Source organism: Oncorhynchus mykiss, chromosome 10 (assembly GCF_057628025.1).
Source record: "Oncorhynchus mykiss isolate SJ-2025 chromosome 10, ASM5762802v1, whole genome shotgun sequence".
In the NCBI taxonomy this organism is placed as follows: domain Eukaryota; kingdom Metazoa; phylum Chordata; class Actinopteri; order Salmoniformes; family Salmonidae; genus Oncorhynchus; species Oncorhynchus mykiss.
In genome coordinates this window covers 58680661-58705443 of record NC_143031.1, presented here as the reverse complement: position 1 = coordinate 58705443, position 24783 = coordinate 58680661, and the positions used below count along the sequence as shown (strand labels likewise).

General features: G+C 41.6%; 1 protein-coding gene and 1 long non-coding RNA gene across 8 annotated transcripts in view; one reads left to right on the top strand and one right to left on the bottom strand.

Moving 5' to 3' along the window:
- Positions 1-2147: 2147 nt before the first annotated feature.
- LOC110534354 (uncharacterized) lies at positions 2148-23014 on the bottom strand. 4 transcript variants are annotated; one of them, XR_016483845.1, is made up of 5 exons: positions 22891-23014; positions 5959-5991; positions 4552-4709; positions 4257-4316; positions 2148-2675 (listed from the first exon to the last, which is right to left on the bottom strand). It is a non-coding gene; the product is annotated as an uncharacterized LOC110534354 (long non-coding RNA). The 4 variants fall into 4 exon arrangements; XR_016483846.1 differs by having other exon boundaries at positions 4552-4734; positions 22891-23008; XR_016483844.1 differs by having other exon boundaries at positions 4552-4755; positions 22891-23003.
- Positions 23004-24783, top strand: part of LOC110534345 (SLAM family member 9) — a 29132-nt gene continuing 27352 nt past the window's right edge. Inside the window, exon 1 of one of the 4 annotated variants that reach the window (XM_090187208.1) lies at positions 23004-23241. In XM_090187208.1, the coding sequence (XP_090043334.1) occupies positions 23190-23241 (52 nt within the window). In that variant the 5' untranslated portion in view covers positions 23004-23189. The remainder of the gene's footprint in view (positions 23242-24783) is intronic. The other 3 variants (XM_090187211.1, XM_090187210.1, XR_016483841.1) reach the window with 3 other exon arrangements.

Here is a 24783-nt window from a genome sequence, read left to right as displayed (position 1 = left end):
GCCCTGTGTACAGTGTCTTTGAACACTGGTTTATTCCACAACCATGCTGTTTTGAGACTTTCTTATTTCACAGTGTAGTTTCACAAGGCAGCTGTCCCTAATCTTTGCAAAGACTTCACAATGGGGAAGAGACAAATAAAGCATTTACCATAATCTCAAAAGGTCAAATTATATTAGCATTAGATGCTATTGATGAGCTCGTGGTTGTGTATTTCACAGCAAGAGGAAGAGAGTTTAAAACCTGAACAAATCTCAAACACTAAGACCCCGTCTCTCTTGCCCTGCTATCTGTGCATGGTAACCACACTTTCCAGTTCAGACTACGCCTGGCAAGCCATTATTACCACACGATTCAAGTACTTAACTTTTTTTTTACAATGGCTAATGCATTTTTTATTATCATGATTGTCTCCACATAGCAACGTTTCCTACTGCACTCTGTATTGCCTTACTGATAGGGCTGTCTATCTGACTAGCTGCTTAAGAACTCTAAAACCACGCTTGTGAAAAAACAAAATGCCTCCAGCTGTCCACTACTGTAAATAAAAACACAAAATATCTAATGCATTCATGAATTAAATTACTTTAGCCAACATGTTGCGGTTCATCTGAAGAAGGTGCACATGGGACTATTTATATAATGAATATGAAATCGGAGGGCAGAAGTGATTCAATATTAAAGCATTAGACCTCTCACTAAAGGCGTCAGTCAAACAAAAGTTACACTTAAATCCAAACTGGTAGGAGATTGTAAGAGTACATGGACATAATGGCTAGATCATTTTTCAAGCTGTTCAAACATTCATAGGTGACCAGCAGGGTCAAATAATATGAGCAGTGGTTATAGAAGGTGCAACCGGTCAACACCTTAGGAGTAAATGTCAGTCGGCTTTTCATAGCCGAGCATTTAGAGGTCAAGACAGCAAGTGTGTGTGTGTGTGTGTGTGTGTGTGTGTGTGTGTGTGTGAGTGTGTGAGTGAGTGAGTGAGTGAGTGAGTGAGTGAGTGAGTGAGTGAGTGAGTGAGTGAGTGAGTGAGTGAGAGAGAGGATCGAAACACACACAAACACACACAGTAACACGTGTTAATGAGTTCCCGAAAGTCGATCTGTTATCCATCGATTAGTTTACTTGCCCCGGCTGCTGTACGTGTGAAAATCCCCCATTTTGTGCAATGTCTCCAATGCTTAAGTACTCTAAAGTTTTACACAGTATCTTTTCATCAACATCTTTTTTGCTTTCGTTAAAATAATAATATAAAAGACTTCCAAAATGTTTATTTCAACTACTGTACAGTACATCTATGCTACCTTTTAGTTGCACTTCCCCCCAGTTCCACCACCACAGGTAAAACCTTGCTGAGGTGATCAATGTATTTGTTGCATTGTTTTATCGTCAGTTTCTTGCTATTAGGCTTGGAAGAGTTAAACATACATTTTTCACAGTAAAGTAGGCTAATGAATGCAACAAATTGTTGCTTACTGGAACACCAAAAGTCATCCAATTGATATAATAGGATTTGAAGAAATAGCCTACCCACGTGTGGTCAACTATTTCAGCACCGTTTCGTGGTGCACTGAGACAAGCATGGGGACTGGTCTTTTTTATTTCACCCTGAAACTCTGTTTGGGTATTGGTTACCTTACAATTATGGGGTGGAAATGTTAGGATCATTTTTGCTCTTAGTAGCCTAATCCCAACCGTTCACGTTGTACATTGCCATATTTCCCTAACGGAAACACTGAGGGTTTTGATTTTTGGTGGAATAGAAACACCATAATTTGAAACAAATTAAGCTACATTTCTTAAAATCATTCTTGCAAAAAAGGTTTTTAAATTCTCTAGTACAGCCAATATTAAAAACTGTCAAATGCTTCTCAAAGATGCCCTCTGCACTAACTAGCATTACTGGCAACAATGGCTGACACTGAAACAACGTGCCATTGAACTCTGCGGTAGCCTGCAAGGTGTGCTGCAGTATGACGCAACTTTTTTTTTAAAGAACCGCTGTAGCTGATATGGCTGACTTGGTTAAACAAACGTGGTTTCTACTGACAATTGAGATGTAAAACTATGGCATAAGGGAATGGCGAATGGATAAGAGGCAATCCGTAATTTCTATTGTAACGGAGATGCTGTGAGTCGAGAAGCAGGTGCAGGTGAAATGTTTAATAAAACAATAAACATGAAACGAGAACATCACAGTGGCGAAAAGCATAGGAACAATAGTGACTGTGGAACAAACGTAAGAGAGGGACAGATGAATGTGAAGTAATGAGGAAGGTCATGGAGTCCAGGTGTGAATCATAATGATAAACAGGTGTGCGTAATGATGAATCCCAGGAACGGTGGTTAGCAGTCAGGCAATGTCGAACGCCGGAGTGGAGGAGCAGGACTAGACTTGACAGTAACCCCCTCCCCCCCCCTCTGATGTGTTCCGGGCGGCAAAGGTGGAAATCATGGATGATGTTGGGATCCAGAATGTCCTCAACCGGAACCCAACATCGCTCGTATGGGCCATACCCCTCCCAGTCCACCAGGTACTGGAGCCGACCCCCACAACGCCGGGAGTCCAGTAGAGATCTGATAAAATATCCCTGACTCCCCTCAATGTCTAGGGGGATTGGGGGGGATGTTGTTGGAGATAGCATCGGGTAGGGGACCAGGAACCACCGGCCTGAGGAGACATATGAAAAGCGGGTGAGATGCGATAGTGACTGGGAAGCTATAATCTATACGTTGACCCTCCGGAGAACCTTGAACGGCCCCACAAGCCGGGGGCTCGGTTTCTCTGCAGAGCAGGCAGAGTGGGAACAAGTTCTCATTTACAACTGCGACCTGGCCAAGATAAAGCAAAGCAGTGCGACACAAACAACAACACAGAGATACACATGGAATAAACAAACATAGTCAATAAGACAATAGAAAAAGTCTATATACAATGTGTGCAAATGAGGTAGGATAAGGGAGGTAAGGCAATAAATAGGCCATAGTGGCGAGATAATTACAATATAGCAATTAAACACTGGAGTGATAGATGTGCAGAAGATGAGCGTGCAAGTTGAGATACTGAGGTGCAAAGGAGAAAAATAAATCAAATAACAGTATAGGGATGAGGTAGTTGGATGGGCTATTTACAGATGAGCTATGTACAGGTGCAGTGATCTGTGAGCTGCTCTGAGAGCTGGTGCTTAAAGAGTTGTATGGCATTGAAGCTCGTCTGGAGGTTAGTTAACACTGTGTCCAAAGAAGGGACAGATGTATACAGAATGGTGTTGTCTGCATAGAGGTGGATCAAAGAATCACCAGAAGCAAGAGCGACATCATTAATGTATACAGAGAAAAGAGTCGGCCCGAGGATTGAACCCCTATAGAGACTGCCAGAGGTCCTGCCAGCAGACCCTCCGATGATTTGACACACATAACTCTATCTGAGAAGTAGTTGGTGAACCAGGCCAGGCAGTCATTTGAGAAACCAAGGCTTTTGAGTCTGCCGATAAGAATGTGGTGATTGACAGAGTCGAAAGCCTTGGCCAGGTCGATGAATACAGCCGCACAGTATTGTCTCTTATCGATGGCAGTTATGATATCATTTAGGACCTTGAGCGTGGCTGTGGTACACCCGTGACCAGCTCGGAAACCAGATTGCATAGCGGGGAAGGTACGTTGAGATTCAAAATGGTCGGTGATCTGTTTGTTAACTTGGCTTTCGAAGATCTTAGAAAGACAGGGTAGGATAGATATAGGTCTGTAGCAGTTTGGGTCTAGAATGTCTCCCCCTTTGAAGAGGGGGATGACCGCAGCAGCTTTCCAATCTTTGGGGATCTCAGACGATACGAAAGAGAGGTTGAACAGGCTAGTAATAGGGGTTGCAACAAATTTAGAATAGATTTTAGATCATTTTAGAAAGAGAGGGTCCAGATTGTCTAGCCCGGCTGATTTGTAGGGGTTCAGATTTTGCCGTTCTTTCAGAACATCAGCTATCTGGATTTGGGCGAAGGAGAAATGGGGGAGGCATAAGCTATTACTGTAAAGAAATACAGTATGTTAGAGTCATTTTTACAGGAGGCTTACGAATAACAGTTAACTATTTTTCATAATTTGACACATAATGCAGTGCAATCTATAGCATTAATGCTGTAAAACACATGCATGTTATTATACTGTGCATCATACAGTGTTTTACTTTTGAAATTACAGAAAAGTCTTACAGTATAACTAAATAGTTAGTTTACAAATAAATGTAAAAAAACTTTACCTCATAGCAGTTTGTCGGACAGAAAACTCTAGCGAGCAGTCATCACCAGCTGTCTGCTTCCTTAGATACAGATAATGTGATTGGCAGACATGATCAGCAGCGATAGTACCATGGACAGTACACAATCTTTGATTGATTTACAGTTTAGTACTCAGCGGCGTTGGCCTGTCCAGCTAGCGAATATAAAATGAAGTATTTGGAAATAATTGCAAGAATTGACATTGCCAACAAAAGTAAATGAGTTAAACAAATATACACCGCATTGAAAAAACAGCCCCTCACTCCCCTCACTCACTCTGGTTTTTACATCCAGCTGTTCAGTGTTTCCTCCGAACAGATTGGTGTGGCTGGCTTACGGGTTAAGCAAGCATTGTGTCAAGAAGCAGTGCGGCTTGGCGGGGTCGTGTTTCGGAGGATGCATGGGTCTCGATCTTCTCCTCTCCCGAGTCCATACTGGAGTTGCAGCGATGGGACAAGACTGTAACTACCAATTGGATATCTCGAAATTGGGCAGAAAAAGGCGTAAAACAATATATACAGTATATAAAACAATTACAAATATGAAAATAACACGCCAAAAAAAAACAGCTCCTCCCTCGATAGAGATCGATTGTCTCAAAAACTAAAGCAGGTACTGCATCTTGGTTTGGCCCACCACCTATGCCGGTTAGTGTGCGTCAGACACGGATATACTAAAACAGTGATTTTGGCAGACAGCATAGGCAGAAGCTCTAGAGAGATGAGATGAAATCAAAATGTCATCAAATAAAATAAATGGAATATACGCAACTGAAACATAAACCACAATAAGAATTTCAAAATAACATTTTTAGAGGTGGAGAAATTGTTGTTTTCTCTAATGCAAGTCCTATGGGGTGAAAACTCTTGAAGTTTTAGTGAAGTACTAAGAAAAACTATGAGTAGACCTATATTGTTTGATACAGTGGAATGTATTCATAGCAGTGGTATTTCACCACATAGGCCTGTGTGTCAGACGGGGCTCCTGTACACAGAGAAGACTGTGTGGGGCTCCTTCTCAGTGGGGTCAAACCACTAGTAACACGTGACAGAAAAGCGCTGACCACACAATGTGACAGACTGATGGGAAAGGAAATTAGTCTGTGATCACAAGCAGAGCAGAGTCATACATATGTACAGTGGGGTCTGCAATGATTGGATGCCTTGATAAAGGTTAGCAAAAATATATAACACACACCATTGGTGTGCGTGGCCAAAGAACTCTATTTACATGACATCTGACCATATGACTGCCTGGAGTTTGATAAATGCCATTGTCACTTGGATTGGAACCGGTACAATGGTCACATGACCTGAAAATAGAGCTTGTTGGCCACACACAGCAGCGGTGGGTTTTTGTCTATGAAAGAACAATGCATAGGCAGAAAATACCTCATCCCTACTGTAAAATATGGTGGTGGATCTTCGATGTTATGGGGGCTATTTTGCTTCAACTGGTCCTGGGGCCCTTATTAAGGACAACGGCATTGTGAACTTTACAGTACCAGGACATTTTTGCCCAAAAAACTAGTTTGAACACAGGATGCAGGTCAAATAAAGTGGCACTTCCTCTGCTTGGTCAAACAGTTGCATTTTTTTTTTTTACCTGTCTGATTCACTTCTCTAAATGTTGAAAAAGCAGAAGTAACACACAAACACACACACACTCTCTAACAATGATTACCTTATTAGCTGGACTTCTCTGACGCCAGAAAGACTGCAAGCACAGACACAGTTAGTATTCAAAGATACACATGACCCCTGAGTGTTTGCAGAACCTTTCCTGGAGGTGAGCATCTGTGTATCTCTGTCAGTTAGTCACACCCTCCCTAGCCATATATTTACTTTCCTTTATTTGTACTTCATCTGAAGAGTGTAAGTTGACATTCAGTACACAGCCCTTATTCATGGCTACAACTGTAGGCTTTAGCTCTGTGCCAGTGGTTAATGTGGTATTGAGTTGCACAGACCACCTGCGTTTGATACCAGGCCTGATCTCATTGCAACCAGTTTTGCCCATATGTTATGGTTGGGTTGCACAATGAGAAGCCACACAGCACATATAGTATATAGTAATGCCTTTGTTATATTCATACAGTCTTTTACAGTATTTGCAAAGTCTGTGGACATTTGAAGCTTGGCATCATGGTTACTCCCACTACCTTTAGGAATGGTTCTAGATGTGTGTTGTGTTAACTGTTGAGTTACCTATTGCAGAACAATGAGAGTAGACATGTGTCTTGTTTTTTACCTCTGGCACAAAGTATCTAATAAGGAAATGTATTACTATTTTATTATTTTAACTTTTCGTTGCTTTTCTACCCCCTTTCTCTCCCATCTCTCTGCCCCTCTTTCCCTGTCCTTTATAACCTGTCCCTTTCCTACCTACCTCCCTCTCCCTGTCGAGGAGGAGCAAAAAGGAAAACCAGAACTGGTCTCGCAGTGACAACATAAATCAATTGATGACACACTCCAGTCCTTCCTTAAAATAAGACTTTGAAACAATATGAACACATGTTAAGGGTATTATGGGAGAAATAAATGTTGCGCTTGTGCCATCATTTCAGGCTTCCTGTGTTGGTCATTTCCAGTCTTTCTGATGGGGTGGCAGGAAGCCTAGTGGTTAGAGGGTTGGACGAGTAACTGATTAGTTGCAAGATCAAATCCCTGAGCTGGCAAGTTCAAAATCTGCAGTTCTGCCCCTGACCAAGACAGTTAACCCACTGATCCTAGGCTGTCATTGAAAATAATAATTTGTTCTTAACTGACTTGCCTAGTTAAATAAAGGTAAAATAAAAATAGGGGCCTCAATGACATCCACTGATACAGACCAGTTCAATAGCTATGCATTGAGTTAGTATCAGGATAATCTTTCTTGCCTTTTGTCCCAAATCCCAATGTATAGGTTAAAACAAATGGAACGTGTCTTTTAAACCAATTCACTACCGCGTTTACTATGCTACTGCTCAGCCAAAGCCTCTTCAGTATTGACTGTTCTGTTGTTTAAATGTCAGTTTTAGGTGCCTCCCCTGTCTGTATTTGTTAAAGCTGTTAATTGTTAAGCTTGTCAGTGGATAGCAGCTGTGTATAATAAAAATATGTTTGAGATAAACCCAACTACTCCTTCAAAGCAGTGGTTGTTAGGCTATGTTAGAAACAAAATGTCCATAGGTTTATTTTTCCTTTCACCATGTAGATTCTATTGAAACATTTCTGAGGGGTAGATATTGATTTCCATTTCGACTTAGAAAGTGATCTCGGGTAACATTTTACTCTTCGCAAAATGCAGACGTGATAAAGCGTAGTTCAGGTCTGGCTCCATATTCATTATCCCCAGCACCATGACACCAGTGACTACATATGTGAAAGGGCACGTTTTAAACTCGGAGACACGTTCCAAAGAAGATCCTACAAGACATGCACACGTCATATAAGTGTTTACTGAGTGACAACTTGTTTAAAGATAATATTTGCCATGATTCATCTCAAACAGAGAGGGTGGATCTAGAGAGCACAAGACTGTCAAGGGATCTAGAGAGCACAGGACGGAACTGAAACCTTTCAAGACACAATCTATAACTAGTTTTTCAGCCAAACGACATCTCCATCAGTTGGTTTTGCTCTGACATTCATAGATGGAGCTATGGACATAATGAGTCCATGACAGTACCTTTGCCACACTACACTGGATTACTGACCTCTGCCTGACCTGACCCTGCCTGCCATCCTGTACCTTTGCCCCACTACTCTGTATTATCGACCCTTGCCTGCCTTGACCGGTCATTTGTCTGCCCCATGTTTCTGTAATAAACATTGTTACTTCGACACAGTCTGCATTTGGGTCTTACCTGAAACGTCATCAGATCACAATTAAAATTTTAAACATACAGTATTATGAGGAAAAACATTGTTGGTTTATAAAAATATTGTGATGCATTCTTAAGTTATATTATCATTAATTCTATCAATAATTGAATTGAGAATGAGAACAGCTGTAAATATTTTTGATTGTCCCTTTACTGTACAATTCTTTCCGAAAGTATTCAGACCCCTTTCCATTTTCCGCATTTTGTAACGTTAGTCTTATTCTAAAATGGATTAAATGCATTTTAATGCATTTAAATGCATGCATCTACATCAATCCACACCCCATAATGACGAAGCAAAAACTGTTTTTTAGAAATGTTTGCAAAAAAACGGAAATATCACATTTACACAAGTATTCTAACCCTTTCTTATGAGACTCGAAATTGAGCTCAGGTGTATCCTGCTTCCATTGATCGTCCTTGAGATGTTTCTACAATTTGATTGTAAATTCAATTGATTGGACATGATTTGGAAAGACACATACCTGTCTGCTTAAGGTCCCACAGTTGACAGTTCATGTCAGAGCAAAAATCAAGCCATGATATCAAAGGAATTGTCCGTAGAGCTCCGAGACAGAACTGTGTTACGAACTGTGTCTTCGTAGAGCTGGCCGCCCGACCAAACTGACCAATCAGGGTAGAAGGGCCTTGGTCAGGGTGGTGACCAAGAATCCAATGGCCACTTTGACAGAGCGCCAGAGTTCCTCTGTGGAGATCGGAGAACCTTCCAGAAGGACTACCATCTCTGCAGCACTCCACCAATCAGGCCTTTATGGTAGAGTGGCCAGACGGAAGCCACTCCTCAGTAAAATGCATTTGACAGCCCACTTGGAGTTTGGCAAAGGCACCTATAGGACTCACAGACCATGAGAAACAAGGTTCTCTGGTCTGATGAAACCAAGATTGAACTCTTTGGCCTGGCTGCCAAACGTCACAACTGGAGGAAACCTGGCACTATCCTTACGGTGAAGCATGGTTGTGGCTGTGGGGATGTTTTTCAGCAGCAGGGAATGGAAGACTTGTCTGGATCGAAGAAAGAAAATGAACTGAGCAAAGTACAGAGAGATCCTTGATGGAAATCTGCTCTAGAGGGCTCAGGACTCGGGTGAAGGTTCACCTTCCAACAGAACAACGACCCAAAGCACACAGCCAAGACAACGCAGGAGTGGCTTCGGGACTGAATGTCCTTGAGTTGCCCAACGATTGCCAGGACTTGAACCCAACTAAACATCTCTAGAGATACCTGAAAATCGCTGTGCAGTGATGCTCCCCCTCCAACCTGACAGAGCTTGAGAGGATCTGCAGGGAAGAATAGGAGAAACTCCCCAAAAACAAGTATGCAAGCCTGTAGCATCATACCAAAGAAGAAGGCTGTAATCGCAGGCAAAGGCACTTCAACAAAGTACTGAGGAAAGGGTCAGAATACTTATGTAAATGTTACATTTCATTTTTTACTTTGTCATTATGTGGTTTTGTGTGTAGATTGATGAGGGGAAAAAACGATTCAATCAATTTTAGAATAAGGCTGTTGCAGTGAATGTTTCAATTAGGGTACAGAGTGGTGCAGCGGTCTAAGGCACTGCATCACAGTGTTAGTGGTGTCACTACAGACCCAGGTTCAAATGGGCTTGCCTAGTTAAATAAAACACTTTTTTTAATGAAGATGTTGGTGTTGTCTATTTCTCAGCAAATGAAAGACAGTTTGAAAACGTAACACATCCCTCTGCCCCGTTAGTGCATGCCAACCACCACTAATTCACACTTTCAAATTCCAGTCAAGTCCTGCCCATCATTACCACATGGTGCCAGGCAACACCTAAAGCACTTTGGAATGGTGTGGCTAATGTTTTTTATTGATCCAATATGGTGTGTCCCTTTATAACCCAAGACAGCAAGATAATACATTCCATATAAGACACTCTTAGTAAAATATCAACCATATTGTGCATACAGTATTCCTGTAGTGAGGTAGTCTTCTTTGACTTTGCATACGTGTTTTATTATATTCTCCTTCGACAGAGAACAGAGGGATGTTTTATCAGGTGAGGTTAGCTACAGTTAAACCTAGTGTGATAAAGGCACAGAAAAACCAAGATGGAGGTGAAAATACACTGTGACCTACGACTCTTAAAGTCTGAGAAGGTCACATCCAGACCTAAAATAGAAATGAGGAGTGGGGGTAAAGGAGATTGAGAGCATGGTTTGTGGCTTGAGCTGTATTGCGTAAGAGAAGCTGTACAGTGCTGGAGGAAGGTACCACATCGCTCCTATAAGCAAGTGAGAATGAGAGTGACTGACCCATATAGGCTACTGACTACAAAGAGAACAGACAGAGAAGCGATAACCACACGTTATGGTGAGAAAGAAGCTCATTTCTACATAGCATGCAATGCAATCGCACATGCACACATGCATATTCACGCAACCACAATACTATGGGGATGATGAAGGGTTTGATGGAATCCATGTGGGTTGACTTGTTCATTTTGTTCATTATTCAAAGAACCTTGCAGATAGAACTGTGATGTACAGGAGATCAGAAGTCGTTTGTGTAGGCCTATATTCTGTAAAACACATTCCTATCAGCTATGCTTCTGATCATATGTGTCATGCATAGGTGTAATAGGTGGCAGGGAAGTCAGGCGCAGGAGAGTCAAATAGAGTGTAAAATGGAGTCTTTTAATAATGTCCACGGAGTATGCTCCATAACACTAAATGTACATAAACATGGGTACGCGGACCCGACGCGCACCTATACAACAATCATACTACACTGACAATAAAACAATCTCTGACAAAGACATGAGGGGAAACAGAGGGTTAAATACACAACAGGTAATGAATGGGATTGAAAACAGGTGTGTGGGAAGACAAGAAAAAACCAATGGAAAATGAAAAAAGGATCAATGATGGCTAGAAGACCGGTGACGTCGAACGCCGAGCACCGCCCGAACAAGGAGAGGCAACGACTTCGGCAGAAGTCGTGACAATATGTAAATAAAAATGACCACACCACAGTCATAGAAAGGGACATGCAACTCTGATGGTAGCTGCAGAATGCTGGATAACTTTCAAATATAGTATTTTTTAATCCTGCATAGTGTTGAAAATATATAGAATCTGACAACGCAAACATTTATATTTCTACAAAGGCAATTTGTTTTTCAGTTATTTTCATCATGCAGTTCTGGACGTATTTATTCCCTTTTCTTTGGTACTGCGTTGTTTTGTCTTGACACATTTACTACAATTTTCCATTCTCTCACAATAGACATTAACATTCAGTTACCTTCATTGTAAATGTACACAATACCACAATATATCTGCTACTTTTATTCTCTGTCCCCAATGCACTAGACGACCAGTTCTTATAGCCTTTAGCCGTACCTTTATCCTACTCCTCCTCTGTTCCTCTGGTGATGTAGAGGTTAACCCATGCCCTGTAGCCCCCAGGTCCACTCCCATTACCCAGGCGCTATCATTTGTTGACTTCTGTAACCGTAAAAGACTTGGTTTCATGCATGTTAACATCAGAAGTATCCTCCCTAAGTTTGTTTTATTCACTGCTTTAGCACACTCCGCCAACTCTGATGTCCCAGCTGTGTCTGAATCCTGGCTTAGGAAGGCCACCAAAAATTCAGAAATTTCCATCCCCAACTACAACATTTTCCGCCAAGATAGAATTGTCAAAGGGGGTGGAGTTGCGAAAGGGTGTGTAGTTGCAATCTACTGCAGAGATAGCCTGCAAAGTTCTGTCATGCTATCCACGTCTGTGCCTAAACAGTTCGAGCTTCTCCTTTCAATTTCTCCGCTATGCAATCAGGTTTCCGAGCTGGTCATGGGTGCACCTCAGCCATGCGCAAGGTCCTAAACGATATCATTATACCCGCCATCAATAAAAGACAATACTGTGCAGCTGTCTTCATCGACCTGGCCAAGGCTTTAAACTCTGACAATCACCACATTCTAATCGGCAGACTCAACAGCCTTAGTTTCTCAAATGACTGCCTCTCCTGGTTCACCAACTACTTCTCAGATTTGAACTGAACAGAGTTCAGTGTGGTAGTCTCTACGGGGGTGCCACAGGGTTCAAATCTCGGGCCGACTCTTTTCTCTGTATACATCGATGATGTCGCTCTTGCTGCTAGTGATTCTCTGATCCACCTCTACGCAGGCGACACCATTCTGTATACATCTGGCCCTTCTTTGGACACTGTGTTAACTAACCTGCAGATGAGCTTCAATTCCACACAACAATCCTTCCGTAGACTCCAACTGCTCTTAAATGCAAGTAAAACTAAATGCATGCTCTTCAACCGATCGCTGCCCGTACACGCCTGCCCTTCGAGCATCACTACTCTGGACGGTTCTGACTTAGAATATGTGGACAACTACAAATACCTATGTGTCTGGTTAGACTGTAAAATCTTCTTCCAGACTCACATTAAGCATCCTCAATCCAAAATTAAAACTAGAATTGGCTTCCTATTTCGCAACAAAGTATACTTCACTCATGCTGCCAAACATACCCTCTTAAAACTGACTATCCTACTGATCCTTGACTTCGGCGATGTCATTTACAAAATAGCCGCCAACACTCTACTCAGCAAATTGGATGTAGTCTATCACAGTGCCATCCGCTTTGCCACCAAAGCCCCATGTACTACCCACCACTGCGACCTGTAGGCTTTCGTTGGCTGGCCCTTGCTTCATATTCGTCGCCAAATCCACTGGCTCCAGGTCATCTATAAGTCTTTGCTAGGTAAAATCCCGCCTTATCTCAGGTCACTGGTCACCATAGCAGCACCCACCCATAGCACGTGCTCCAGCAGGTATATTTCACTGGTCAAAAGCTAACTCCTCTTTGGCTGCCTTTCCTTCCAGTTCTCTGCTGCCAATGACTGGAACGAATTGCAAAAATGACTGAAGCTGGAGTCTTCCCTCACTAACTTTAAGCAACAGCTGTCAGAGCAGCTTACTGATCATTGCACCTGACGTAGCCCATCTGTAAATAGCCCACCCAACTACCTCATTCCCATATGATTTACTTTTTGCTCATTTCTCGCACCAGTAACTCTACTTGCACATTCATCTTCTGCACATCTACCAGTGTTTAATTGCTAAAATGTAATCATTTCGCCACTATGGCCTATTTATTGCCTTACCTCCCTTATCTTATACATTTGCACACACTATATATATACTTTTCTATTGTGACTTTACGTTGTTTATCCCATGTGTAACTCTGTGTTGTTTGTGTCGCACTGCTTTGCTTTATCTTGGCCAGGTCGCAGTTGTAAATGAGAACTTCTTCTCATCTGGCCTACCTGGTTAAATAAAGGTGAAATAAAAAATAAAATAAAAACCTTGCCTGATCCTGTTTTTTGGGCCTTCAGGCAGATAACATTCTGTTTAACTATTGGGTCATTCCTTGTCATTTCAGCAAGCCATGAAACCCACCATCTCAGATTGTTCTGAAATTATTTCTGTAGTTAGAAACAGATAAGATTAGTATTCCTAGATTTAAAAAAATTGTATATAATTTGATTTCTGACAAAATAAGCTAACTGATTGCACCTAAATTGATTCTATAGGAATCATTCACATTGACCATAAGCACTCCCGTTACATTGCGCAAGATGTCATTCAATTGACATCCACAGCCGGAGTGGCAATGCAATGCCCCTTGTGGTTGAAGGATCCGTTGTGGTTGAAGGATCGAAACCATGCGTCTTCTTCAGTCCGGTCAGAGTCCGTTATAGAACAGGAAGTTACCAAAACACAGAAATTAAAAATATGTGGTTTTCATTAATGGTTTAATGGGATAGCTAGCAATTTGTAAAAAATTACCCATTCCTATAAGTAGGTACTATTTTTCTGACTGTTACCTCCCGTTTTAGTTTATTGTAAATGTAATGACGTTTGTTTTTGATGATAATTAACCACAGGTTGCAAGCTAGAGTATAGTGTAACTTTTAGCTAGCTAGTTAGATGCTCTGTTGACTAGCTAGTTAGATGCTCTGTGGGCTAGCTAGTTAGATGCTCTGTAGGCTAGCTAGTTAGATGCTCTGTAGGCTAGCTAGTTAGATGCTCTGTAGGCTAGCTATTTAGATGCTCTGTAGGCTAGCTAGTTAGATGCTCTGTAGGCTAGCTAGTCAGATACTCTGTAGGCTAGCTAGTTAGATGCTCTGTAGGCTAGCTAGTTAGATGCTCTGTAGGCTAGCTTGATTTGCTAGAAAGTTACAGAAGAAACAAGTTGATGAAAAAGTAACTAAACAAACATGTTTTATTATCAACTGAAACAATATTTTTCTACTGCATTGAATGAAAAGGTCGTATTTTGCAATCTCCCAAAATAAATGAAATCCCTGATGAGAGACTAGGCTATATTTTGCGAGTTGTGAAACACTCCCTGAGCTCTATTGCATTATTGCAGTAGGTTTGTAATAACTGCAATATATACATTCCTACTGCACTGCAATATATTTGTAGCTAAGGGATGGCTTATTCGAAGATGACTTAGCCTACTCTCTGAATAGCCATCAATATTTCAAGATCAATGCATGTGTTGTCAATTTAAGACTTCAAAATGTATGTGTTTTCAGATAGGCCTAACAAGAATCAGGTGTTACAATTATACAGCAGTCCCGACGACGCTCTGTGTAAATTGTAATAATCCTCGGTTGCAATACGGTTTTGGAAACCTTGGAAATGTTCAAATCATTGAGAAATCATTTTTAAAAACAAAAAGGATCCCACGGCCATATTTCCATATTACACCAACTCTGTGTGTGCTTGTTCATGGAACAGAAAGACGACTGCTAATTAGCCATCCAGCATCTGAGAACACCCGTGTGTAACAGAAGAGGGAAGCCAGAAAAGTGTTGAACTGAAAATATAAATGTGTTAATCAAGACTCGCAGACTGTTTTGGCTGCCAGAGCCAGTTCAATTCTGGACATAAAAGATAAAGATCTTGGACGATAATGGAGTAGACTAGCCATCATGGGGTAGGCTACCGGTTGCTTTCCTATCAGCACATTAATTTCTCTTTCCACTGCTGTTGTAAGAGACATCCTCCTGTTTATCTTATCTGTGCATAGGCCTGTCTATGGCATTTTATTACACAAATATTTACAGAGGAGGGAGAGACTGCTGGGGAGAGAGAGCATGGGTGGTGGTGTGTGAGTGCAAGGGTGGTGGTGGTGTGTGTGGTGATTTAGAGGCCCCAGGCAGAGGCCATGTCTGAGGCACCCGCCCATGTCTATTTCACACAATCATGGTTGCTGAACGAAGGGAAGTTCAGAGTCGGCTCTTTTAGGTGAATGTATCAGAATGAAAATGCTAGCTGATAATACTTTTCCTGAACGATTTGTTCTTCAAAAGCTGTTTGCGGTCTTGAAAAAGGACAGTTACTTTAAAATATACAGGTCCATTATCATTTCTACGTATTTTCTATCTGTTCTCTTTCAGTCGGTCACTCGGTATAACATACTATGTGGAGTTAGCGACCAATCATATTTACCTGAAGAAAACTGAAATCACGCCCAATGGGTCAATGGATGCCTAGCCCGCACTCGAAAGCTCTGTCTTCCTGGTACTAATACCGAGGCAGGCATTCATTTCTTAAATTCTTTGATCGCCTGAAGGAAGAATGTGTCAAGGAATTTACAAAATGTTCAATCACACAAAGACTACTAAATTGAGCTGTGACTTAGGTCTATGATAGTGGGTTGAGAGTACTCGTGCCCCGAGGTGTTGTGAGTTTTGGATCTTGGTATCGGTTTTTGTGTTTGCTAAAAGCCAACTATTTTCTGCTTTGCTTGTGTAGCTAATTCTTCCTTGCCTGGGAAGGATTTGCGTCTACTAAAATCCACTACTTTCTTCTCTGCTTGTGTAGCCCTGTGCTTCCTTGCTTGAGCAAGATGCCCAGTGGTAAGATTAAGTTCACAAAGGCAAACCTGCCGAGTTTGAACCTCCGGCCATAACCTAGGGCATGTAGTTTCACAATGCAAATTAAAGATACTCAGGAGTGCTGTCCTGTTTGTCCTAGGTAGAAACACACTCAGGAGGCTTTGGCTCGTACCAGCTTGTGTGACCATTGCCTCCGGCTGCGTTCAACTTCCATTGAGTGTTGGGCTGACTTTGTGAGAGAGATTGAGACTGCTGGCAAAGGGTCTTCTGGTGAAGCGACCTCGGAAATGGTTAAAGATTTTGCCAATGAGCTAAAGGCAAGGTGTGATACCCCTCTTTCGGTCAAGCTGGTGAAATTGTGTGCCGCTCTATGGGACTCCCAATCACAGCCAGATGTGATACAGTCTGGATTCAAACCAGAGACTGAGATGCAGTGCCTTAGACTGCTGTGCCACTCGGGAGCCGTGTAGAGGGTATGGAGGAGGCGGGGCTTGTTTGCACAACGCTGATGGATGGAAAGCTGGCAAGTTACTTAGCTCAAGATGCTGACAATCTTAGTGCAATGCTTCCGAATAAACACTGTCGGTTCTCAAAGCATCAGCGTAACAATGGGTACCAAGCTGCAGGAGTCGCTGACAGGTTGTTGAATGTGGTTAATATGCTATAGATGTATCAAATTGATTTGCTGCAAGAGTTTAACTAGAACATGGAGGTGGGGTTGTCATGGCCCGGGTAGTGACTGCAGGATCATCATGACCGAAGCATCCTTACTGAGATATGGAGTGCTACTCAGAAAGAGGGATTTGGTAAACAGAGCAAAGAATGCTGCATATTAATTCCCTAGAGATAGACAGTTTTGCTATAGCTGAGGTTTTTATTTCAGATGTTGGAGGACCAGTATGTGCTGGTAAGGTCTATCATCAGGCAGAGGGATGTGGTCTCTCTTTCTCCTAAACCTGGCACGTTATCTGTTCTTAAGGAGCAGTGCAAATTTCCTGTCGCTCAGGGGTGATGTATCTTTACAGATATCTCTATGGCATGGAGACTGCACCCCTCAGTGGTTGAGTTTCTTTGGTGGACATTTTGACGTTCTTGCAATAACCTTTTGTGTAGGGCCTTTCTTTTTCCACATTGAAGGTTTAAATGGCAGCCATTTTGGCATGTCATGTAGGAATTGATGGCTTTACCCCGGGGTCTCAGCCTCTTGTGTGCAGTTCCTGAAAGACGTGTGTCAGCTCAGTCCAGTGTCGAAGGCTATGGCACCAACCTGGGACCTGGCTTTGGTCCTGGATGCTCTGTGTGAGCCTTATTGGACTGTGGCTCAGAAAATCCTTTCCTACAGACTGCCCTGCTCATGGCCTTGGTGTCGGCCAAGCGTGTTCGGGATCTCCACGAGCTATCAGTACACCCTTCCTGTTTGGATTTCCACCTGGCAACTCCAAAATGATGTTACATCCTAATGCATCTTTTGCTCCCAATGTTATGCCTACTGTATGTCTTACAGGTCCCACTTTTCAAACTATTCCCTTTCTCATCTCCTCCATATGGGTGTGGCAGCTTCTTGGCCATTGTTCAGGGGCATGACGATTGGTGATAACTGTGCTGCAGTGAATTGGGGTTCCACACATAGCTTTGTAAGGTTTTATAGCTTGGATTTATCTTCTCCCAGTGTTGCTCATAGTGTTAGGTAGCGTACAGGTTGTGCAGCCTGGTAACCCTTATCTGGGTTACCACCGTTCCCTGTGAGTTTGAGCCTTGTGCTGCCTTTAGGTGTGGCAGCACCTAATGTGCACATTATCAGGATTACCTCAGCTTTCTGTGGATTTGAGCCATTGGTTGTCGTGGCAGCGTGCGAGTATATAGATTTCAGGTTACTGTAGATTTCCTGTGTGTTTGGGCCTCGGGTTGCCATGGTTCATCGACTCTAATCGATGCTATGCAGCGCACTTGTGTGTTTCACCAAGTCATGACAGGTGTTCTAATGTTTTAGACTTGAGGTTCTGACATTTTAGACTCGCAAGGTGAGTATTGTTTTTGAAACCATGGGGTCTATGGAATTGGTCTATATGTGGCTCTGACAGTTCAGGCTTCTCGGGTAAGTATTAGTGAAAAAGGTGGCTTCTGTAACTAGGGCTGCATGATATAGGCAAAAAAGCATATAGCGTTTTTTTTTTTACCAAATATTTCAATTGCAATTTGACTTGCAATATACATCAAAACACTTGGGTGAACTATTGGAATAATCGAAGTAGGATGATGTATATTTAGAAGCAAAGTGGAAAGCAGCATCATTCTTGTTTGCAACCATCCGTTGACTGCATTTGACCTAACAGAACAGCATGCAAACTTATAGTAAATATTACAGCGAAGAGGAGGAATTGTGCTGTTTGAGTGGCGGGGCCGGGCTTGTTGTGTGTGAAAAGCAGCCGCAAGAGGGGAAAAAACAGAGTAAAAAAAAGAAAGGACGCGATACACGGCTGGGTGTCATTTCAAAATATTGCATGCCATATGGATATCTGAATTCAATTAATTGTGTAGCTGTAATCCCTTTTTGGAGCCGGTGGAACCTGTGTGTGCTTGGACTGCCGTGGGCCTCCTAGTTTGGTACCCTCTAAACCGGCTTGGGGTGTGACCATTATCCCAGAAACACTTGACCCAATCCAATTTGCATACCTTCCCAACAGATACACAGATGATACAATCTCTATTGCACCCCACACTTCCCTTTCCCATCTGGAGAAAAGGAACACTTACTTGAGAATGCTATTCATTGACTACAGCTCAGCGTTCAACACCGTAGTTCCCTCAAAGCTCATCACTAAGCTAAGGACCCTGGAACTAAACACCTCTCTCTGCAACTGAATCCTGGACTTTCTGATGGGCCGCCACCAGGTGGTAAGGGTAGGTAACAACACATCTGCCATGCTGATCCTCAACACTGGGGCCCCTCAGGGGTGGGTGCTCAGTTCCCTCCTGTACTCCCTGTTCACCCATGACTGCATGGCCCACACCATCATTAAGTTTGCCGACGACACAACAGTGCCTGATCACAATGGTAGGCCTGATGACAATGATGAGACAGCCTATAGGAAGGAGGTCAGAGACCTGGCCGTGTGGTGCCAGGATAACAACCTCTCTCTCAATGTGAGCAAAACAAAGGAGATGATTGTGGACTACATTATCATCGACAGGGCTGTAGTGGAGCAGGTTGAGAGCTTCAAGTTCATTGGTGTCCACATCACCAACAAACTATCATGATCCAAACACACCAAGACAGTTGTGAAGAGGGCATGACAAAGAGGGCACAACAAATCTCCCTCAGGAGATTTAAAGGATTTGGCATGTGTCTTCAGATCCTCAGAAGGTTCTACAGCTTCACCATCACTATTTTTTATTTAACCTTTATTTAACAAGGCAAGTGAGTTAAGAACAAACTCTTATTTACAATGACGGCCTGCTCCGGCCAAACCCAGACGACACAGTGACAATTGTGCACCAGTCATGGCCAGATGTGATACAGGCTGGATTTGAACCAGGTACTATCGTGACCTCTCTAGCACTGAGATGCTGTGCCTTAGACTGCTGCGTCACTTGGGAGCCAAATTTTGCCTCTGTTTTGAATATTGGCCAACTGACAGAGCTCGCACTTCCTCTTGAACTTTTCCTGACACTTTAACATGAACAGTGAATTGGGAAATGCCCACAATATGTATTGTAGAAGGAGAAGTATTATTATGTTCTATTTAGCCTTTGTTAATCCAGGTTAATCTCATTGAGATAAAAATATATTTTTCAAGAGAGAAATTGTCCAACCAAGATAGCAGCAGGGGTGAGCAATGTTTGATACAAATATCAGACATACTGTAACAACTTAGAGACATAGACACACCATAAAAAATTAACATTTACATAGACAGACATACATTTCAATTACAGAAACATATAATCGTCCTAGATTTTTTTTAAATCTATCATATGTACCACAGCATCAAGTCCGAATGACAATCACATTCCTTAGAAACATGTGTCAACCAAACATTCAAACTCCTCCAAGGAAACAAGATTCTGGAGATTCATGCTGGTCTGGACAGAATTACAAAATCACTGGAATTAGTTGCTAAAATACTTTTTGCCACGATCTGTTCTGATTTCAGTAACCATTAAAAGTAAGTAGTGAGACCGTAGCTGGTATTTAATTTCCGGACCTTATCAAAGAAGTTTTCCCAAAATGCCCTTCTAAATCATAGTGTAATAATGTGTAAGCGTAGTAGAGTCAACGACGAACAGCCAACAGCACTATAGAGATCACAGTGATGTGTCAGATGCTTTTGGTTGCTAATAAACCTAAGAGCTGCATGATACACGAAATCAGGGTTGTGTATTGGAAAAGACAATGTATTTTGTTTTAGAGGAATTCAGAAGGAGCTTCAAATCATACTGATTCTGTTGACGGATGTTAAAAGCTGTTTGAGCTTTTTCAAAAGTCAAAGTCAAACTGCTGCCACTTGAACAGTGTCATCCTCATAGAAATGTACTGTACATCAAATCAAATGTATTGGACACATACACATATTTAGCAGATGTTATTGCAGGTGTAGCGAAATACGTGTGTTCCTCCCTCCAACAGAACAATACACACAAATCTAAAAGTAAAAGAATGGAATTAAAAAATATATAAATATTGGGACAAGCCATGCCTGAGTGGCATTGACAAAAAATACAGTAAAATACAGTATGTACATTATGAAATGAGTCAAACAGTATGGAAACATTATTAAAGTGACTAGTGTTCCATTTAAAGTGACCATCAGCTCTATCAAGTCTTCCAATGTTGTTGGGTCCACCAACAAAATGAAGAACCCTTTGGTGATCCAAAGTATGGCAAGTATTTAAGATGCATTTAATGGTATCAGACTGTTGTTCTTTAAAAGGAAATGTCTGTCACATAGAGAAGCTAGATAGCAGAGCAATAGACAAGATGTTGAGGAAACAGGCAGTGGGCTTCACGTAAAACGTCAATGTGGTCAGAACAGTAAATGAGATGGGGAAGATGGTTGAGAACGCTGTGAATGTCTCAATAATGATACTGTTATAGCGTGAGAAGAAAAAAGCTGTGGGTTATGAGGGTGTCGCAGTTGTCATAGTGTCATAGTTGAGTGTCTGAACGTGGTGAACTGTTCTTGTTCTGGTTCAAAACACTCCCGTAGAACAAGAAAAGAGACGTCTTTAGTGCCATTAGTACATCTGAATTAACTGACAACTGCTAAATGGTTTAACTAGCTAACATAACCCTCTCAAAATAGGTCGACATGTCTTTTTTGGCCCGGTGTATCTTATAAAAGTTATAGTTCACCCTATTACAGAAATGTGTCCGTTGTTGTCTTGTCCTGATTCCAAGGTATCTACTCCACAATTCGTCATTAATCACAAACTACAGGCTTTTCTCCAAAATGAATTGGGAAAAAAATATACTATACAATATCCCTATACTAACGTCACAAAAGTTGAGAAAACCAATCAGAATGCAGGTGAAACATGTTTAACTTTCACAAATGTGTCAGGCGTTATAAGAATGTATTTAATGAGCTGTGAGGAATGTGAAGAATAACTGAACGTGTCTGTGACTAAGCTTATCTAGGTAGACATATTTGTTTGACATGCATATTATTTAAGAGTAACAGTAATCAATAATAATACATTTCATTTCATAACCTGCTTTCAATTAAAAATCGCAAAAATCGCACAATCGCAAAGTGCTAAAAAGTAAGTATATTGTTACTGTAACTGATTTTAATTTGTTATTTTTAGCTTTAGGTGTTGGTGTTAGGTCGTTGTAGTTTTTACAGGCTCGGATTCAGACTTGTATAAATTGACAAAAAAATAACTTTAGTACAATTGGGGGGTCCCAATTGGTCCATGTTAAATCAACAAATCTCAAGTCTGGATAGTGTCCCCATTGCCTACCAAAATGTGTTGTTTTTTAACCTTTATTTAACTATGCAAGTCAGTTCAGAACAAATTCTTATTGACAATGACGGCCTAGGAACAACTGATTTTTAACCTTGTCAGCTCGGGGATTCGATCTAGCAATCTTCTGATCTAGCAACCCAACATACCCTTGAGCAGTTTTCACATTTTGCCGCCTTAAATTAAAATATTAAAAGGGAAAAATTTAGATTTCCCCCCCCCTGATCTACACAACCTAAAACACATTTTCAAACTAAAAGAACAATTGTAGAAATGTGACAATACTTTTGCTCCCCTAAATTAGGGGGGAATATGTACAAGAGGTGCTGTAATTCCTAAACGGTTCACCCAGTGTGGATCAAAATAGACAGCAGACAGTCTTCACTCACAGACACTAAACACATACCGCCCTGCTCAAATGGATCATTATTGTGTCACCTGGTCAAATTGTTCACAAAGCAGGATGGTGAATCCTTCACAAACATACAATAAATAAATGCATGTCGCTACACACACAATAATATCTGCTAAATATGTGCATGTGACCAATACATTTCAATTTTATTTGATGTAAAAAAAAAAATTGTAAATCATGTTTAATCAAGAAGGATTAGAGAGAGAGTGTTCCTGGCTGTTTTCTCTCTCTCCTCCCCTCTCTCTCTCTCGCTCTCCCTCCTCTCTCTCTCTCCCTCCTCCCTCACTCTCCCCCTTCTCTCGCTCTCTGACTTCTCTCTCTCTCTGTTCTCTGCCTCGAAATGTGATGCTCATCCACCATCACTCAACATTCAAAAATTATCTGGGCTAGAAAGAATGCACACAGGATAAGTTCCTCTATAACAGTCTTTTCAGAGACAAATTAACAGGTGTTACCTTTGATGCGGTTTCATCATTTTGAAAAACACTGCAAAGATTGCTGGGTACACCACCAAGGCTGCCGCTCTGATAACAGGATAATATCTCGCTCCATGCCCCTCCTCTTTTTTATATTGTTTGTGAAAGTAAATACAGCTGTAGATGTAAATTTAAACTCCACCCACCCGGCCCCTGGGAAAGCTTAAACTAACAAACTCAATGTCTGGGCGCTCTTGTCGAGTATCTCAGACTATGTCATGTTATTTGTAGATGATTTAGTGGAACCAGTTGGATGATTGTATGGACTGTAGGCTACAATGCTGTTTTCTCAGAGAAAAAAACTGAAGGTGACGCTGCTGAATCTCTTCGGTATGTGCCTCTTGATTATTGTGACTGTGGTTGTGGAGACTTGAGACTAGAGACAGCTGTGTTAAACTCATGTGTGACACCTTTAGACATTTTTCCATGTGATACAGAAACGTCAAATATATATATATAGGTAAGCTATACATGTAGGCTTATTAGTTATGTTCCCAAATGTAATTACTATATCTGCAGGCTTGGCTACCTGATGCTTTATACAATGTTATGGGACTTCCACTGTTGTTCCAGGCGTAGCCTACACCCTCAAGTTACACAGCTGATGTAAAAAGGAGGCATCGACCCATTTGCTCATGTTGTAGGGAGTTTTTATGTGCAAAAGCATTTACACAAGCATAGCTGCAAAAAGCAGTTTTATGGTGGGGGCTGGGCGCTGTTTTTTCCCCCGTTTTTTTCCTTCTTTTTCATTTTCCAGGGGGTGCTACAACACCACTACTTCCCGTGGCTATGTTCACAAGCGTTGATGGCTACACCTAACAACAGTTGTGTGGAAAAAATATTGTGCAGACAAACTCTGTTGTATCTCATAGAGAAAGCGAAGTTGATCAAATTGAGTAACTCAAGGTGACTTTATCTGTTTCTCTGGGACTAATGATCTGACTGCAAACAATTTGCCTCTTATTTGAATGTTAGGTTTGAAGGGGCGCCAGAGTAGTCTAGTGGTTAGAGCGTTGGACTAGTAACCGGAAGGTTGCAAGTTCAAACTCCTGAGCTGACAAGGTACAAATATGTTGTTCTGCCCCTGAACAGGCAGTTAACCCACTGTTCCTAGGCTGTCATTGAAAATAAGAAGTTGTTCTTAACTGACTTTAAAAAAAAAAAAACGTGAGCTCACACAAGTAATTCCCCTCTGTGTTCAGGATGGAGAAGAGAGAGCATTTCCTCTTGGTACAAGATTTTATCAACTCACTGCATCAGATGTTTGTCCAACTTGCCTAAAGTGCTGCTCTTAAAACAACTTCCCCTTTTCTGAAACTGTAACATGAACAACTGTGTTTATGTTTCGTATGACGTTTTAAAACATTATTGTCATGATAAGAACTAGAGTTGGGAATCTCCTCCATGGTGTTGTATCATTGAAGGACAATGAGCATACTGTAGGTCCATCAACTAAATGAAGAACCCCCGAAGATCAAACATTCACGGCCTGTTTCCTGGACACAGATTAAGCCCTGGACTAGAAAGTATGCACAATGTAGAATCTCCATTAAAACAGGGTTTTAGTCCAGGACTAGGCCTAATCTGCGTCTGGGAAACAAGCCCTCAAAGTATTTAAGATGTAGTGTGAGGAGGAAATGATGTGGGTTTTCAGGTTTTGGTTTTGTCTGTCAGATCTATCTTGAGTTTCTTGACTGAGGTGCTTGTGAACTGTTAAGGATACCTGGAGAAAATCGGACCTCTCTGAAATGAATATGGATGACCCTTCAGTAAAATATATTTTTACACTCCCTGACCGTTTGAAATGAGACAAGTGACCTTCCCCTGTACCCAAAATGAAACAAAGTGGATAGCAGAGAACATGCCTACCGT